Here is a 19,008-nt window from a genome sequence, read left to right on the forward strand (position 1 = left end):
GTCCAGTGTTAATTCAACTTTAACAGTGTACATATGAGGGTCCATATGTACTCTGTGAGAGTTGATTTAACACTGAAAATGATTTAACACACTGAGAGGAGTGTGATATGTCTGTTATCACATGCCTTTGTCAGCTCCACTACCACCATGTCACATCCAAGTTACACTACTGATGAGGAGTGATGAGACAGCTCTGAGACTTTTTTCATCCAGCCTCACTGCTCTCTGATTATATTGTAATTTACTCAGACAGAAGTGAAGTTAAGATTTCAGCACTTGACTTACAGAAGGAAGACATATTTACTTCCCGGTATGATTTATTCGAAGTGCTTATGATCTTTGACCTTGCATACGGTGTCCACAGTTCTCTAATACCCTCCTGTCTCTCTTCAAAGCATTACCTGAACAAGTTCTATGGATGCCCAAAAGACAGATGCAATCTCATGGTGCTTAAAGACACGTTGAAGAAGATGCAGAAGTTTTTTCAACTTAAAGAGACCGGGGAGATTGATCAGAAAACTGTGGAGATCATGAAGAAACCTCGTTGTGGTGTACCGGATGTGGCCAACTACAACTTTTTCCCAAGGAAGCCCAAGTGGGGGCAGGATGCAATAACATACAGGTATGAAACGTCAGCTTTCATTGTGTTGTGTTGAGTTGTATTGAGATTAACATAAACATAGACACAACATTGGTTCTTTGTCCTTTGTCCTTGTGTTGTATGGAGATACGCATGCAGCAGGTAGATATAACGTTGGCTTTGTCCTGCATGGAATGTAGAGGTAGACAGCCAGAAATAATTTTTGTTTTGTTTTGTTTTTTAATACACTTGTTTGTGAATTGGTAAGAACTCTACTTGCCTGAACTAAATTTATTCTGTCCCTATGTTATGATGTGCCTAAAATTAAAGAATGAAAAAATAAAACATTTAACTTATTTCATATTTAGTATAATTAATATTATTCTACATATTATTAATATTAGAATAATTAGATTAATTAGATTAGATTAGATTTTGGAAAATAACCACTTCATTAAATAGTTGTTTCACATAGATAGCCATGAGAGTGCCTATGTCACTGTGATTGCTTCACACACACCGCAAATGTTAAAATGGCTACCTGCTTTGTCATCACTATGAACTATGTATGAATGTAATGTATTTTTATTCATTATTTTGTGATCTGTCACTTTGTTTACTTTATGATGTTTTGACAGGGACAGTAGCATTGAACCACATTCATAAACATACACATAAACATACTAGAGATAGTTATTGAGCTCAATTTAATCTTTCTGCAGGTTATATGTGTTTTCAAGTGATGTTTTAAGGGATGTAGAATGCAAGACGTATGTATTGAATGATTTATTTTGGCCGCAAAGGCAGAAATAGTGAGAAACTGAAGACTTTTTTGGCCATGTCCCTTTCAAAATGGGTGTCTTGGACATCTTGGCCAGTGACATAGCATAAGGGACTCTTCTGTGAAACTAGCCAAGTAATATAACATAAGCTAGTCAATCTGTGAGTTGTTGTAGAGGTTTAGGCAGCTAAGAAGTTATAGCAGTTTAGTGAAATATAGGGAACATAGCAGAGTCTGCACTAAAAAGAAGATAAATATAATCTCTCTTTTGTATGCTTTATGGTTTTAACTAGCTACAGTATATGGATAGCTAGCAATATGACTCCATGATGTATTTTATTATTATTATTATTATTATTATTATTATTATTGTTGTTGTTGTTGTGGCACTAACTTACATTTAGTGCTTTAATGATGATTCACATTAAATGATGACGCACATACAGTCAATTGTGTGTCACTTGCATTGTAGCTAATGATCATTAGCTATCATAATGTTCTGCATAAGACTCGACTTCTATGTTATTTTGGCAGCGCCTAACAGAGATTTGAACAAAACGTGCATCTTCACGTTCCCAATTGGGCACATGGCTAACCTGTTTTACTTGACCAACATTTGCTTTTCCTTGCCCCAGGAAAGCGTTGCTGTTAAACTGTGCTTGTGTCTGCTTTGTTTCCTTTGGAGATTAAGGTACCGCTAGCAAGACCAGTGACTGTTCTTTGGGACTTTGGTGGTGCTCTCTGAATAAAATGTAGCCAGTTAAAATAAGCATTGAACAATTAGGCAACATCTTATAATGATTATGCATTAATCCACAGTGTCCTGGAACAAAGGGACCATACAAATATCAAAAGTGAATGCAGGGAAAGTGTTTAAGTGAAAATTATGGGCAGAAAAATGGGCACGTGCTGTGATTGGTGGGGTGATACAATGGCATGAGGGTATTTCAGTCAAGTTCAGCTCCTACTGAAATCATCTGGCAATCAGACACATGACCCATTTGTAATAACAGCCTTTGCCACATGCAAGCTTAGCAAATAGTACAAGTCAACCTTGAGCCGCGTTTCCACCAAAAGTACCAGGAACTACTTTTCAAGGAACTAAAAGGTTCCTTCAGCCCATTGTTGTCTGTGTTTCCACCGCGGTCTAAAGTCCCGCGAAGATTAGGCAAATTAGCCCACTGACTATGAAAAAGCGACGTTGTCGTCGGTCCATCTGTCCTATGATTTCTTCTGTAAACCCATACTACCACCGAAATAGCCTACATTATTTTCTAATAACCGGCACAGCCCGGAGGGGTTTATTCCACATATATACAACAGGTTACCAATAAGGACTATATATGGTTACTTTTGTATTTATTGATTTTTATCGATTTTATCACCTGAAATTGAAATATTCTTCCGCAGCCGTTTGGGCATATTTTACCGTCGTCAAGCAAAACTGTCGTTGGTAGTTGAACTTGGACCGTTGTTATGCAACAAATAGGATATAACAGGCCAAAAAGTCAGATTGTAACTGTTTCATATATCCTCTCAAACACATTCATTATGTTTTTATGCGAACATTCACATTCACATTCTTGACATCCGAGGCGACAGAATGCATTCACATTTCCAATATAACTGGCAACAACAGCAGAAAACATGCACACGTTGTAAACAATTTGCTGTTTGATTACTTTCTCATCGTCAATTCCATATAGGCTAAGCAGCAAAGTGTGCCCTCCAGATGCAAACCATGCACCATAAATTAGTCCATAGTCTTCCTGGTCTTTTTGTGGAATTGAAGAATGGCAGAGTAAAATTACGGCAGTCTGAAAAAGCTAAAGGGACGATTACTAGAATTAACCTGTTATTTTACCCTGACAAAAAGTGCGGAAGGTGATTTCCAGTTTGCTTTTACTGTATCACCAATGTGAACTACGCAGAACTACCGCATACCTCACATAACTGTATCAAACGTTTTGAGTCAATTACAATGGGCTAACAAAGAAAATCCGGAAGAAAATATTCAGCAACCAAATTAATCCGTTTGAATGTTTTGGTACGTAATATGCTGTCCCAGCACAAATGCTTAGCATTTTATAAAACAAATACTACAGCAAGAAAAGAACAGAAGAGCACACGTTATAATTCCAAGACAGGCTATAACCAAAACTAGGCTACTGCGCCGCATAACATACACGTTTGATTTGAAGTTATTATGAAAATAAATTGGTTTGCGGCTGCAGATTTTTAAACATGGCGGTTGAAATAAAACACTGCAAGTAGTCGACCAATCTGAAATTTTCAGCGCTTGCGCCCCACCCCAAAGGTTCTGGTACTTTTGGAAAGTACTACCCCCCGAGCAGGAACGTTTTTGGGGGTAAAATAAAGCCCCCGGAACTAAATTTAGACCCTAGTTCCTGCGGTCGAAACGCACTGAGTTCCTCAAAAGGTTCCTAGTTCCGGGGTAAAGTTCCTGCGGTGGAAACGCGGCTTTGGTAAAACTTTCTGCTAAACAAATAATATGTTCAATATATTAAAAGTTCACAGAAGTAATATTTATTTTACATTGCATTGTTATTTATGTACTAGTTCCTTTATTCAGGATCATGTATGCCACACACGTTTGTTCCAGTTGAATTGCATTTAGTACACGTACAATTCAGCAAAGCAACATCTTATAGAATATGCAGTAGTCAGTATATACATTACTGTGCAACACGGTATAAGACAGGGATCTTGCTTGTTGCATCAATTCTGGTTGGTTGTGAGGGTGCTCATTAACCCTTTGAAGAGTAGATTAAAAAAAAAAAATCAAAATTCAAGTCTGTTCTAGAATGCCGTTGCTTTCAAATAACAGTAGTGATTGTTTTATCAGCATAGAACAGCATTAGAATATTCTAATGATATATTTGTGATCTCATACCTAAAGGGTTAAATTTCAACAGTTATATGGCTAAAACATGATAGTGGAAAAGCTTTTGTAACTGGTCATTAAATTAAGTACTGGTGTGCTGTTTCGCAACATGACCTCTAGCTATGCAATGTTCTTTTTGCCTCGAAAAATAATGTGGTTCATTTAAAAAGTAGGAAAACTCACCTCGTTTCATAGCAGCGATTCCTCTTGTTGATAAGGAAATTTCAGCCTACCTGCATCAGTTGTGCAGTCCTCCAGCACAGTAGCTGTAGCAGCTGAGCTGGTGTTTCAGATTTTAGAGCAGAAATAGGGCATTCAGTTGGCATTGGGTTCAGAGGACCGTCGTGATTGTTAGTCTCCGGCCCGCCTTCCCAAATGTACAATTCCTCCACTCATTTGACTTTTTCTTATATATTTAATTTATGTTAACTTGCAATTGGTGCTTTGTTAATGTAGCACTTTCATTTTCCGGTCTGGGAATGTTAGAGAGGTCTGGCACTGTGATGATGAGATTGTGAGTGTCTACCATCATGTTTACTTTTAGTTAAGTGTTCAAGTTTCCTATGCACAACATTTAATGTATGTTCTTCTGATTTCTGTTAAAGTGTTTTCTTACATTTAATTTTGTGTACATGTTAATGTTGTCATCATCTCATTTATTATATGTTTTCTTTGCCTCTTTCAGTGCTGCATTTTTGGTCATAAAGTTGCAAATACCTCACCCTCATTTTTATTTTAAGTTATTTCCATACATTGCACATCATATATTTTATTCATATCAATGCTCTATGTTTTGATAAATATTTTTATTTATTACTGGTGAAAGTGAGTAGGCATTCACTGCTGTCTCCTCACTTCCTGGTTTACAAAGTGGGGCTGGTGTGCACCCAAACCTTAGTGTTCATGGAGACTAGGAATGAGGCTAGGTATATGAGAGCGGTTCTCAAGTAATACACCTAAGTGTATGGTTGTTAGTGTTATGCTTAGTTTAGTGGGTTTCATTTAATAAGGGTACAGTTACAGTGAGCTCCATAATGTTTGGGACAAAGACATTTTTTTCTTGAATGTGGTCTGTACTCCATAGTTTTAGATTTGTAATTTAAAAAATTCACAAGTGGTTAAAGTGCAGATCCTTAGTTTTTATTAACGGGTATATATTTTGGTTTTACCATGTAGGAATTACAGCACTTTTATGCACAGTCCCCCCATTTCAGTGCACTGTAATATTTGGTGCTCTGAAACATAATGAGAAACACCTGTGAGGCCATTTGTCTCAAACATTATGGTGCCCTGATATGGGGGACTATGTATAAAAAGTTCTGTAATATCAACATGGTAAAACCAAAGTGTATATAAAAATACATAAGAAAAGCTGAGAATGTTTGCTTTACATCTGAATCATTTGTTTATGATGGTTGTTCTAAAATTGTGGAGTACAGAGTCAAATCAAGAAATAATATCTCTTTTTCCCAAATATCACGGAGTTCACTGTATATAACTGAATTTAATTTAGTGTTGTTTTTACAAATATTACTTATGTTATTGCTTTTGATAGATATTGAGATGGAATTTTCATGAAGTAGGAATACCTGTGGTTAAGAGGGCTTGGTGTTGCCCAGAGTTGATTTAGTGCCACTCCTCGGTATATAGGCAATCTGGCTTGGGCTCTCGACGAGTGAGCATTCAAAAATAGCTAAGTATAGCTTTAGTGTGTTCTATCAAGTAACGAAGAGACCAATGACTGGTCAATAGTAACACTGACTTAAAGTGCATTTTTTATTGTCTTACATTTTTGTCCCCCCCACATTTGATTACCTAATTGTGATTTACTCACTCTTCTTCAGGTAAAAAATAAAATTGCTGATTCAAATTCTCACTGGAATACTTAAGCAGCATCTAGGTTTACTATTTGGAAAATTGTCTTACATCTTTCTTCCAAAATTATAGTTTGTGATGGTCTTAATGCTTTGAAATACTGACAGAAATGAATTAATAGACAGGTTTTGGCAGACTGGTGTTTACATTTTCTGCTGTTTTTAATGCTTCCCTTACACTTGTCTATCCTCTAATGATCAGTAAATATATTCAATCAATCCATCAATCAATCAATCTTTATTTATATAGCACATTTCATATAGTGGCTGTAGCCCAATGTGCTGCACATGACCGAAAGACAATGCTACAAAAACAAAAGTAAACAAACAGAGGTGAGAAAAGGCACAAAAAAGCAAAACAACAAACAAAAGAATTGCCATTTGATTGGATAACTGTATGCTTTAAGTTAAAAAAAAATATGTTAAATAAAAATGACCTATTTAAAAGAATCGGAATGTATTAGGAGCACCATTTAATGTAAACTTATTTGAAGCTCTGTAATGTTTTGCTTCAGAACCTTTTGGAACAACCTTTGCTTCATTCCCCTTCCCAGGATTCTCGGGTACACTCCAGATCTGGACGAGGAAACCGTGAACGACGCCTTTTTCCGGGCTTTCAAAGTGTGGAGCGACGTCACCCCACTCAAGTTCACTCGCTTAATGGATGGGGATGCTGACATCATGATCAATTTTGGACGCAACGGTACGCTCTTGTCTCGCCGACCCTTTCCTGGCTAAACCATCACACTCAGGTTTAAGCAGAGATCAATCTACTTGTTGGTTCAGAGTTGAGTTTATGAGTTTGGCTAAAATATAAAACAGTTAGAAATGACAGCAGTCTGGCAACCCTGATGCTGTGAGACAGTGCGGTGAGAGAAAGGTGACTGTTAACCCGACTGGTGGTCGGAGATAGCCAAGAATTACGTGCACGGGTGGCGGTTATTTCACGTCTCGTACAGCAAAGCTGTGATTAAGCTATAATTAGTCTGCAGATTTATGTGGATTGCGGTCTGTGTAGACAAGCTTTTGCGTCAGACGGTTACCATTAATGTGGGGCCTCCGTCTCTGGCTTGCCTCATCTTGGTGATTGCAGTTTTAGCCAAGTTCATTTTAGTCAGCGGAGGCTGACATAGAAATGGAAGACAAACAACCTGGGTTCAATCAATGTTTATGCTTTGCTTTAACCTATGCATGAATTCATGTGTTACTTTTTTCAATGTGGACACAGTTTGTTTAATTTATATTTGTGCATACTGAATTTGCAAGAATGTCGTTTTAAAGAAATAACCTACACATATGCAAAATTGTGATTCAAAGTTAAGGACAAAGTTGTTGCCAGAACCCTGGTCGAACACATATTGCTGTTTATAATCAAAAACAGATGTGCGAGTCTTGTATTGATGAAAACATATTACACGTTTATGATCTAATGTCTGTCTGGCACATCGACATGCATATTTAACTAGACGGGAAAGCACACCGTCAGCTACCCTAAGCTTGTGAAACCCCGGAAGTAAGCCTGAACTTTGCATACATTGGAGCTCCCTTTAAAGTGAATGGGAAACATAACACTTTTAAGGGAAAAATAAAACTTCTCTAATGGTATTTTGAAATTCGATTAACAATCATTATGTTTCAGATGAAAAGCAGATTGTGAAAATTATACTTTATTAATATTAATATTTCATATTTTTAATAAAAGCAACCATTGTTTCACAAACTGAAACAAATAATGAAATTTATGAGCACAAAAATCGATGAGGTTTTGTTTGGTTGTTATATCACATTGGTTTTCTACATTGAATTCAATGGGGAAGCAAGTTCTTTTGAACTCTCAACATGCGCAGTAGAGGCTGTTTCCCATTACTTCATTGGCTTCACCACCCGGCCCCTCCCACCCTCTCCAGTTCCTGTGTACACTCTATGGTCTGGTAGCATTTTAAGCCTTCCTGGAGGGTATTTCATGAAACAGGACTACTGTTAGCTAGCCTTCTGAGTTAGCTGGCTGAGTAAAACTCGGAACAGCTCTTTACTTCACTCCATGTTCCAGATTTGGTAGTGTTCCGGGTTTTACTCAGTGCAGTTATTCAGCTAACTCTGTAATTCTGCTTTGTGAAATACCCCCCTGTTCACTAATTAGCAATAGATGTATTGTTCTCCGTGTCATATTGATTATAAAACAGTATAATCCTTTTTTTTGTTTTTAAATAGCCAATATATCTTATCTTCATCTCAATTATTAGCAATATACCTCTGAATGACCATATTTAGCTATGAAAGTGTCATTTGGTTTTGGTAAAAAGTCCACTATGATGAAGGCATGTGAATTGAATGTGAAGCAAAGACTTTGTGGATCAAGAAATGGCTCTTCCTGTCTCAGCATGCCACAGAAAATTATTTTTGAAATGGCCAAACCTGAGTAGAGCTGTGTTTTGGGGGAGCAATAGAAAGGGAAACCCCTGTATGAAACCCCATTCACATGCTTGGGGATCTTCTTGATGGCAGGTGTGTGTGCGCATACTAGCGGGTGCAAATAAGAGATGGAGGCAATGTGACAGTTAGTAAAATTACCTTTTGTTTCATATTTACACCAGCCAGTCAGTTTCAATTGATATTTCACAATTTTTAACACTTTCTTTTCACCGTGTTACTCTCACGGTATAGCATATGCACTAAATGTAAATATGTTATTTTTAATGTTCATTAGAGAAATTACCAACTTCATTAGAGAAGTTGGTAAAATATTTTTCAGTATTGTTTGACCTGTAGTAAAAATTTAAAACAGGTCATGTTTACCGAAGCAGAACATATGGGTTAAATGCAGACACCAAATCAATTTCCTCTTTATTAATGATGTGGTTGCAATTGTGGCCTTTAATTGAATGACTTGGGTTGCCATCTCTGTGTGTCAATCACTACACAACTTCCTGGTTTGGTTGCGAGCCTGGTGGGAAAATGGTGACTGTACTGAGGATGCTGGTGGTCTTGTCCACAGAGCATGGTGACGGCTACCCCTTTGACGGGAAAGACGGCCTTCTGGCCCACGCCTTCGCCCCCGGCCCAGGAATTGGGGGCGACTCCCACTTTGATGATGATGAGCAGTGGACTCTTGGAGAAGGACAAGGTACAGTGAGTGGCCATTGATTAGACCATCAATATTCATCTTGAGCAAGTAAATGTATATTCATCCTGAGCTGAATTATTAACTGAGCTAGCATATTTGAAACACAGATTATCTTGATAGCAGAAGGATATTATAATATCCTGATTTTTTCTGGACATTGCCCTTTGTTCAGTTTCAGGACACAATTGTTTATACCGGTCAAGAATGTGAAGTTTTCAGTCATTTACGGTCATTTTTTTGTTGTAATCTGAAGCCACCGATATGAAGCAGCCTGTTCATGTACCTGTTATTGTTGAATAGGTCACACACTCTCTGTGATTAAAATATCTGTGATTAATTAATTATTGTATGAATGACATAATATAAAATGTATAAGTACTCTCTCTCACTATCTCTGTCTCTCTCTGTCTCTGTTTCTCTCAGTGGTCAAGGTTAAGTTTGGGAATGCGGAGGGGGAGCTTTGTAAGTTCCCTTTCCTCTTCATGGGGAAGGAGTACAGCAGCTGCACGTCCGAGGGCCGTGATGACGGCTTCCTTTGGTGCTCAACCACCTACAACTTTGACGATGATGGGAAGTACGGCTTCTGCCCCCACGAATGTGAGTATATGCTCCCTCAGGTGTGACTTAACTTGACCAAGATCGTTAGTACTGTCTTCATTACCCATTTTCTTGGCAAGTATCCTTCTCCATGGGGAAAACTTTTGAGTAATATCCCTGTATAAACACAAGTCTGCAATGGTGGTTCTTCATCTGGCAACTCTGATTATGAGCCCAGTTCAAAATTGTTGAGCACCTTCAGAAATGTTCAGAATGAAGAATTTGTTTTATGTGCAGTCTATACGACTTACTGCAAGACCTATGGAAGAATATTTTTGTCAGATATTTGTGGATTTTTGCATAGGGTATAAGTATTTTTCAAGGTATACATAGGTTCTAGTCTGTGGCTCTACTCTTCTTCTGTGGCACTACTGTTTCTCGCAATTTTCCTACAAACTGTTCATTTGTAGAAATGTGTTGCAAGTCTCCATGCAGATTGTAAGGATGAGAGATCAGAGTCCTCATTCATCACTTCTTTTTAATGGTTTATATTCCTTTTTCAGGAAGTAGATTATTACATACTTTCATACTTTCATGGATAGAAGATGAATATCCCAGATTAGTCTAGGTTTGTTGACAGCTATAACTATATAAGATAGGATTCATGGATTCAATGAAAATGTATCCTTGATGTATAAATAAGATAAAATAAGTGCAACCTTTAGTTTTTTTTTTTTTCATAAATACAGTTTGCATGTTTATTTTGGTGATTGTGGAACCTACCAAGCTATGCTTTTTTATATGCAAATGAACACTTGCTTTGTGTGTCCGGTGAGTTAAGAACACTTCGGCTTGAATCCTGGTTTGCACGTGGCACATAATGGAAAGAAGAAGAAAAACACTTACAAGACGTCTAATTGAGTAAATCATCCTAAGCTCTACGGAGCTCCTGACTGTGCTAAGTGGGGAGTGCTCACACCGAAAGCTTCAGTACAGGAGGCTGTCGAAGCAGCAATTGTACTTCAGGCTTGGCATAGCAGGACAAAGGGTGGAAGGGGTATGGAGTATCAGTGAGCCTGGCTGTGCACTGTTAAAACAAACCCACTGATCAGAGTGTGCAGTCAGGGCTGCCACACTGTGGGATTTTTTCACAAATACTGTGGATTTTGCTGTGTCAGAATGAGATTTGTAAGCCTGTCAGTTGATGAATGGGGCATGTGGGGTGGGGGGTGGGGGGGCATATTGAAGTATGTTTTGAAGTCAGAAAAACAAATTGCATTCCTGGGTCAAAAACATATATAAGATATGTTTGGAGACACTTCTGCAGACCCATGAAGAATATGATACCTAGTTTTGGACCGGAATGTCCATTTTTCAAATTATTTGGTCCAGTTTGTGGTCCTGACCAGACCACAAAAAATATCCGGTGTGAATAATGAATTGAAATTTTACCACTGGTTTTCAATGAACTTCGTCTTGTATTTCCTAAGTTAAACTTTCTTTTTCTCCTTATTTGCCCTCACCACGCTCTGGTCCACGATGAGTTCCAACAGCACGCAAACCCCCCCGCCCCCCTCTTGTTCACAATCAATTAATCAATGTCAAAAGTGCGTGTATGGTGTCCGGTTTTCACAAATTCTAAATCTGGCAACCCTATGTTCTTACTCAGCATGTAGACTGCATGTGCCTGATCATCAAAGGACTTACTGCTAAATGGCGGAAAGTGGGAAATATCCTGCTGACTGTAGGCCTTCCTGTCTGGTTGACTTAAGGCTAATTGTGCATCACTCCACCAGACTGGAGAACTGGTTCTGACATGGTCAGGATTAGATTCCTGACTACAGCCCAGGTCACTGCTGTGAGAACCATTGCTTTAGCTGAAGCTCCTTGCAGGCAACATAAAAAAATGACCTATACAGTGAGAAGAAGAGGAGGGGTTTCCTCTATCCCCTACAGTGCACACTTATGTGTTCAAAACAAGAGAGACTAAACACTTAAGCTGCTAAGTGTAGTGAATCAGTTTGAGAATACTTTCAGTGATTAACATATGATTCTATGCAAGATGACAGAAAGCTAATCCATAGCTTTCTGTCATCTTGCTTGTTTACAGTAGTAAAAGTGACTCTCTAAAGTGCAACTTTAAATATTTACCAGCAAAGCACTTTGTGGTTAGATTTAATTTAGCCAAGAGACCTTTTTTCTCTAGTTGTCATCAAAGATATATATTTGTTTTCAAGTTGGGAAACAAAGTTAGAACAGTGTGTCATTCTTTTTCTGAACAGATCAAAAGGTAAGAAGGTTGCAGTTTGTTTTATCTTTGGTATACAGCTAAATCTGTCATCTTCACATCTTGCTCAAAATGTGGTTTACAAGAGAAAGGAGCCATGATTTCTCTTGGTAAACAAGCAGTCTTTGTAGCGTTCCATTAGCAAAAGAAAGAAAACCATGTTATCACATTTGAAAAGTGTCTCACAGATACCTCTCTGTAGTGTGACAGAAATAATATTGTTGATTAGAACCTCCCCAGGCTTGAAAAAACAATATTGTTTGAAAGAAAAAAATTTTCTTTTGAAAACACAGAATTACTACTGTCAGAAATACAGATATACAAACATTCACTAATGAGGACAGAAACTTTGGGGAAATCACACACATGCACTGCATACAAACTCTTAATGGAACATCGGGCCATATTGAAGTATTTCCTTAACTTTTAATGACATTGAGAAGTAATGTAAGCACAGTTTTTTCTCTTTTTTAATGGCTACCATGCATAGTCTTGCGTAAGGCAAAGATGCTCTCTGTGTATGCTCTGTTATCCACCTTACACACTGTATTGTGCCAAGATAACCAGACGCTGCTGGACAGTTGCTTTTCAACTCTTGTCCTCTTTATGTCTTCTATAACTGAGTGCCAGATAGATTCCAGTCAGTCAATGTACTTTTCAAAACATTATTTTTGTTTGTGGAAAAACTGTGAAAGCATAGTGCTCTCATGATTGTGTTGGGATGCACAGTCCTTAAAAAGTCTTTCTTTCTTATAGAATTTAGTATGGCGCAATGTGAATTTACAATGTGGGTAGAAAGTTCTGTCTTGGGGGGATTATGGCAGTGTTATTATTCGCCACAGCCTGACAGACATTTATTGCAACACTGTAAAATGTTGCAATGGGGGTTTGTGCTTGCTGAGAACTGAGCTGTGAACTTAGATCCCTTTAAACTTCAACAATGGCAAAACAGACCTATTAAACAGAACTGAATATTTATTCAGTAAATAAGACATTTAGAGTATATCTCTGTCATGCTGGAGACACTGAGACACTAAATTATTAATTTTATTGCTAATCCACTTTTTCTTAGTAGCCTATAGCATGGAAAGATGACTATTCGCCACAAACTTAGGGGAAAGGGTGGGGGTGGGGAAGGGGAGTGAATACCACAGAAAGCCACCAAATGGAATTTGATTTTTTTTGAGGGTACAACTGCTTGCTTACATTACCAGCCTTTTGTTTCATTTTTGCAGACTGTATTGAGATGTATTGGGAAAACACCTATGCTAAACCATCCATGTCTTCTGTTGCCAGTTTCATTGGTGCTGGAAGTGAACGAAAGTGCGGTGTGTCTGCGTGCTTGTGTTTCAGTGCTGTTCACGATTGGCGGAAATGGCGACGGGGCTGCCTGCAAGTTCCCCTTCACCTTCCTCGGTGACAAGTACGACGGCTGCACCACCTCCGGCCGGGACGACGGGTACCGCTGGTGCGCCACAACCGAGGACTACGACCGCGATAAGAGCTTCGGTTTCTGCCCCGAAACTGGTGGGTCTGCGGTAGGACGCACTTAAACAACCGATCTGTTTTCTACGCAGCATTGCTGTTCACGAAGCACAATGAAACGCCGGGCACCAGCATAGCGAACGTGCCGAGAGATAGCCAGGCAGCGGTTGGGCCCCGTAAGACTGCTCCTGTGGATGACTGTAAAACGTTTGCTGCTCGCTAGCCTGGGTTATTTTCCACTTGCGCGCGTCCGGTCGCTTTACGGCCGGGCGGGGCTCGGGTTTACGGGGGCAGGCGGGCCGGGGCCCTCATCTGTTTCGAATCGGCAGGGAATGCGCTCTCTCGCTGCGCGGGAGCCTGCACGTGACGCGCGGATCGGTGATTAATGCGCTCAGAATGCGGCTAATTTCAGTGAGAGGCAGCCCGTCTCCCGCTCAGCTAATCCTGAGCCAGGCTTCCTCTGAGGCTTTCCCGCCTTTAGGCTGGAAATTAAACAGCTTTCTGCCATAGACCACTCCAAATAAAAACTATGCGCTAAAGAAAGCAGTCCCTCTACTGTGAAAAGACTGATCAGTTTTACTGTACTTACACAGACTGCTATCTTTTAGCATATTATTTGAAAGTCGCATATTGGCTAAGCACATTTTTTATAAATGTTTGTTAGAAGGAAAAGTAGGAATTCTGTTTTAACCACTTCTCAAATTGTGTATGGAGAAGTAAAATTCTTGATCGTTCCTTAGAGATATTAGCCTAGCTACAGTCAGAATTTGTCCTAAACTTTTCCTGAGAAGTGAACACTGTACATTGTTAATGCAGTGTGGCAAATCCTTTTTAGTCATTGCTGAACTTGCCCGGCTTTTTGAAGAGAAAATTTTCCAATCCTCAAATTTATTTGTGAGTCACAGTTAAGAAAAAATCTGTTGACTCAAGCCATGCCAAATTCATACCCCCGTCACCCGTACTTGAAGCCATTTCACTCTCACTCAGACACCGCCCAGATCTACACTAAATCTTGCTCTCAAGTTATTCCCCGAATATTTCTCCGTTGCTTTTGTGGGCCCAGTGAAACTCTCCTGACCACCCTGTCTGCTGTCTCGACAGATATGCAGGGCACATTGCTTTGCTGCGGTTTCGCAGTGCTGACCATTTTCCTGTTGTTGAAGCTTTTCTCCCAGCATGCACCACCACCACAGCTGGGCAGCGGAGACACCCACAGGGCTCAAATCACGCTGAAACAAAAACAATAAAGAGAGCAGAAAGCCCCCCTTACACATAACCCCCCCCCCCCCCCCCCCCAACCTCACCCCCACATACGCTCACACACACACACACACACACACACACACACACACTGAGTAAGAGCTAAAGTATGCTGTCTGAAAACCGCAGCGCCAGGACTCTAACCTTCCCAGCTCTGGGCTGAGCAGTTACGGGTCTGTTCGCCTGATGTTACTTTTATGTCCCTGAGTCACTGCACAGAGGTGGAACATTCCCTTTTTCTGCACTGATAACAAAGTCTGGAAGTCGTGAAGAAACTAGGAAACAAATGTCCCCATGCTCTTTGTTAAGTATCCTTGCTGAAAATTTACCTTGTCGACCAACAGACAGCTAGTCCATAAGTTTGGCCACCAGCTTACTCTACCAGCTTAACTGGCTTTGACCAGCTTTGTCCAACTACAGGCCAGCTTTGATCAGCCACAGACCATCTTTGACCAGTTAGAATATGTAATAAACATGACTTAAATCATCTTAGAATGCCTGCTGGTTTTAGCTGGAATTTTCAACAGGGATGGGATCAGTTTTTATGAGCACCTTTTGTCACAAACTATTCACAGGTGTGCAAAGAATGAATGTTGTGAATTTGGGTTCAACCACATTTGCAAAGCCCAAACTAGAAAACCCAAATTTGCTAATTTGCCACTTTCCTCATTTGACTGTTATGCAGTTTATAGGCAAATTACTGAATTTTCCCCGTCCAAATAAATGTCAAAATCTTTGGGTCATGTTCTTTGAAATCAGTTGGGTGATAGGAAGTGGGAACATTTAAGACAAAGAATTTTTGTGGGTAAGGACAACCATTTTTCTTTTTCTAGATTGATTTTCTACCCTGAGTCCAATGTAAATACGGGTACATGACTGAATAATTCTCAATATGTTTGTAAAAACAGTCGACTATGCTGACCGTATAGTAAATCCTAGCACTTTTCACTGTACTAAGCATGAAATTAGCCTTTTTCTAGTAACCACTGCTCTGTTGAATGTACTGATGTACTTGAGGGGAATTCCACCACAAAACAACATTTAGCTCATTTAACAGATCAAGGTGTAACTGATTAATTATCTCTGTGTGGCTGGCCGAAGCAATCTCTGTACAAGGCTATCGGCAGTAAAAGGTGCAAATTTTGGTACGCCTTTTTACTTACACCTCTACCCTAGCTAATTTTTAAAGAATTACAATGGGTGGGTAATTTGAATTTTAAGATACGTACCTTCAATTTAGCCAAAGGGGGTGTTGACCAAACTCAAGTATTACTAGACGTGAAGTGGCTAAAAAACCTACATTGAAAACATTTAGTTTTTAACTGGCAGAACTGGTAATACTGCAAATCCATATCTCAGACTACTTGTGTCTTTATTCCACTAAAATGACGAGTCAAGCAGTTTGTGTCACTGCTGATGCTTTGTTCCGCATTACCTCTCATGAGGGAATGTTAACGATGTCAACCATACATTTCTCCTTGGCTGGCTTAACTCCTTCGTCCCTCACCACCGGTATTCTTTAAAAATGTCTGTTCTTGCCTGATTTATTATGACCACCAAATATTGCAGAAGTCGTACCGTGTTTGAAATTGCTTGCTATGAGTCCACTGCATAAATCACAGTTATTCAAATCGTAGTTATGTTAAACTCATGCAAGTTGCCCCACTGAAGCAGCATTGTCTTTTTAGTAGGACATAATCAGTAAAGTAAACTGATCACGTAAATCGACAGTGTCTTTCTTTAGTGGCTAACTTGTTGGCTAGAAACGTTAATCTCTCTAGGCTAACGCCCAGCCGCTACGTTTGCATTCATTAGGAGTGGCAACCTGTGACTGACGCTCGCCCATAGACAGTTAGTAGCTTCCCATTGTAGTCTTTAGTAAAGCTGATACCCGTATATCTGTCATTGCAACTAGAGAGCTGGCTGAGTGCTTATTTTAAGCAGGAGGGCAGCTACTCGTCTACAAGTAAAAGTTCATTCTACGGTGGAATTCCCCTGTAGTTTAAGCACTCCTGGTAAATTAAGGTAATGTAACAAACTTCTTGCTTTTTCTGTGCTTGTTTTGTGGGTTGCTCTGCGTAGCCTTGACAACGATGGGGGGCAACTCGGAAGGAGCACCCTGTGTTTTCCCCTTCACTTTCCTGGGCGACAGCTACGACGGCTGCACGGCCTCCGGGCGCAGCGACGGGAAAATGTGGTGCGCCTCCACTAAAAGCTACGACGACGACCGCAAATGGGGTTTCTGTCCTGACCAAGGTAGACACAGCCTGCTAAAGTATAACTCACCATTTGAACAACATTCGTCCTCGGTAGAAAATGCACTGACACACACACGCACACCTACACACAACATCTTCATTCACCGTATGTGTATTAAACAGTACTAATTTGAACATACTATGTAAATACACAATGCACATGACATATCTGGTGGCTGTCCGTGAGGTGTGACAGGTCTCATAGCTCGGGTGTGTCTTTTCTGTGTGTGTGTGTGTGTGTGTGTGTGGCTCCAGGCTACAGTCTGTTCCTGGTGGCTGCCCATGAGTTTGGCCACGCCTTGGGGCTGGAGCACTCTGAGGACCCCGGGGCCCTGATGGCCCCCATGTACACTTACACCAAGCACTTCCGTCTGTCTAACGATGACATCAGAGGCATCCAGGAGCTCTACGGTAGGCGGGAGGGCGGCCGCGAAGCACGCTGGGCTTTTTCTCCTCCGTCTTGCACACAGCCATACACACTTACTTTCATGGGCATACACAAAAAAACCATACACACACTTCCTGTTTACAATAGTTTATGTTCAAAAGGGATATTGAGTATTACTGTATTGATTGTATTTTAATGTTCTAATTTTATAGTATTATCTGAAATTCATGTTTAACGCTAAATGCTGTAATGTAATTAGCTATGTGTACTGTGAATCTTTTTTTTAACATAGTGCTACTTTTGCTTCTTGCTTGGGAAGTTTTGCTGTCTTTAATTTACATCTTAGAGCACAGCACCAGCAGAAGTTCAGTCATTTCTGCTTTTGGGAAGTACACCAAATCTCTTCTTTGTTGGTAACCCACTGTTTTTTAATTAGTACGCCTCTTCTCAGCCATATGTGAAGTAAAAAGTTTCCGGAGACCAGCGAGTGAAACCCTCTGTAAAATCTGTGGCCCTGTTCACACCTGCCATTAAAATGCGTCTTGGGTGATCCGATCACAAGTGGACAGCACTAACTACAGGTGTGAACGCACCCAAGACGCATTGAGGACGCATTGAGATCCGATCACTCAGACCACATTCCTAGGTGGTCTGGGTCGCATATGGCTACCTTCTTTTAGCAGCGTGAACACGAATGTGTCCTGGGCCACATTGAAGAAGTGCCTAGTCAACTGACGTCCTCTGCCTAAGCGGAAGTACGTACTAAATCGCGCGCCAACGCCGTCATATTAAAGTGTGAAACAACAAGAAGCCAGTACTGAATAACGAAATAAACGAGACAAAGTTTTAAAAAATGATACCATGTCATTCTACAGTCAATATCTGGGACTAAATATCGAATAAATACAAACTTACCATTGGTTTTAGGCATAGAGATGTCCCTTTAGAGACTGAGCGGTCATATATGGTCTTGGACAATCTGTTTGTGAAATATACAGGTATTTGTGATGCCTGGGTACCTTCCAAAATAGCTGTGTGTAATACCACACGTGTTGTTGTTGGTGTTGTTGCCCTTTTTAGTACAGTCTGGCTTGATTGACAATTCATTTATTCAGTGGGTGAGAGTATTAGCTTTCTAGCAATGTATAACATGTCTAATTTTGCTTTTGGAATAGTGTTTTATAGGTCAGCGTAACCGAAAATGTTCTTATCATCGCATTCACTTACACATTCACTCTGTGGTACTAGCAATAATACACGCTGCAATCGTTGTCAACGATTTTTTGTAATTTCTTGTAAAATACTATTATTATTGAGGACTTCTGGGCATAGCTAAGCCATATGTTTGCTGATAGACCTATTGACATCGTTTTCTGGAGCAAAATAGAAGTGGATAGATCTATAATTTTGGCTGGTTCTCAAATCGCGTAAGCTGGCTTTGTCCATGACAAATTTTGAAAATCGCATAGAGACACATTAGGAGTGCGTCAAACATCTTGGGCGATTTGGTTTGCCTGGAACACGCCAAG

General features: G+C 39.8%; 1 protein-coding gene across 1 annotated transcript in view; it reads left to right on the forward strand.

Moving 5' to 3' along the window:
* Window positions 1-19,008, forward strand: part of LOC118228365 (72 kDa type IV collagenase-like) — a 33,862-nt gene that overhangs the window by 5,913 nt on the left and 8,941 nt on the right. The window contains exons 2-8 of the mRNA XM_035419827.1: window positions 396-622; window positions 6,695-6,843; window positions 9,136-9,264; window positions 9,688-9,861; window positions 13,442-13,615; window positions 16,916-17,089; window positions 17,347-17,502. Of these exons, the coding sequence (XP_035275718.1) occupies window positions 396-622; window positions 6,695-6,843; window positions 9,136-9,264; window positions 9,688-9,861; window positions 13,442-13,615; window positions 16,916-17,089; window positions 17,347-17,502 (1,183 nt within the window). The remainder of the gene's footprint in view (window positions 1-395; window positions 623-6,694; window positions 6,844-9,135; window positions 9,265-9,687; window positions 9,862-13,441; window positions 13,616-16,915; window positions 17,090-17,346; window positions 17,503-19,008) is intronic.

The sequence above is a fragment of the Anguilla anguilla genome, chromosome 5 (genome assembly GCF_013347855.1).
Source record: "Anguilla anguilla isolate fAngAng1 chromosome 5, fAngAng1.pri, whole genome shotgun sequence".
Classification (NCBI taxonomy): domain Eukaryota; kingdom Metazoa; phylum Chordata; class Actinopteri; order Anguilliformes; family Anguillidae; genus Anguilla; species Anguilla anguilla.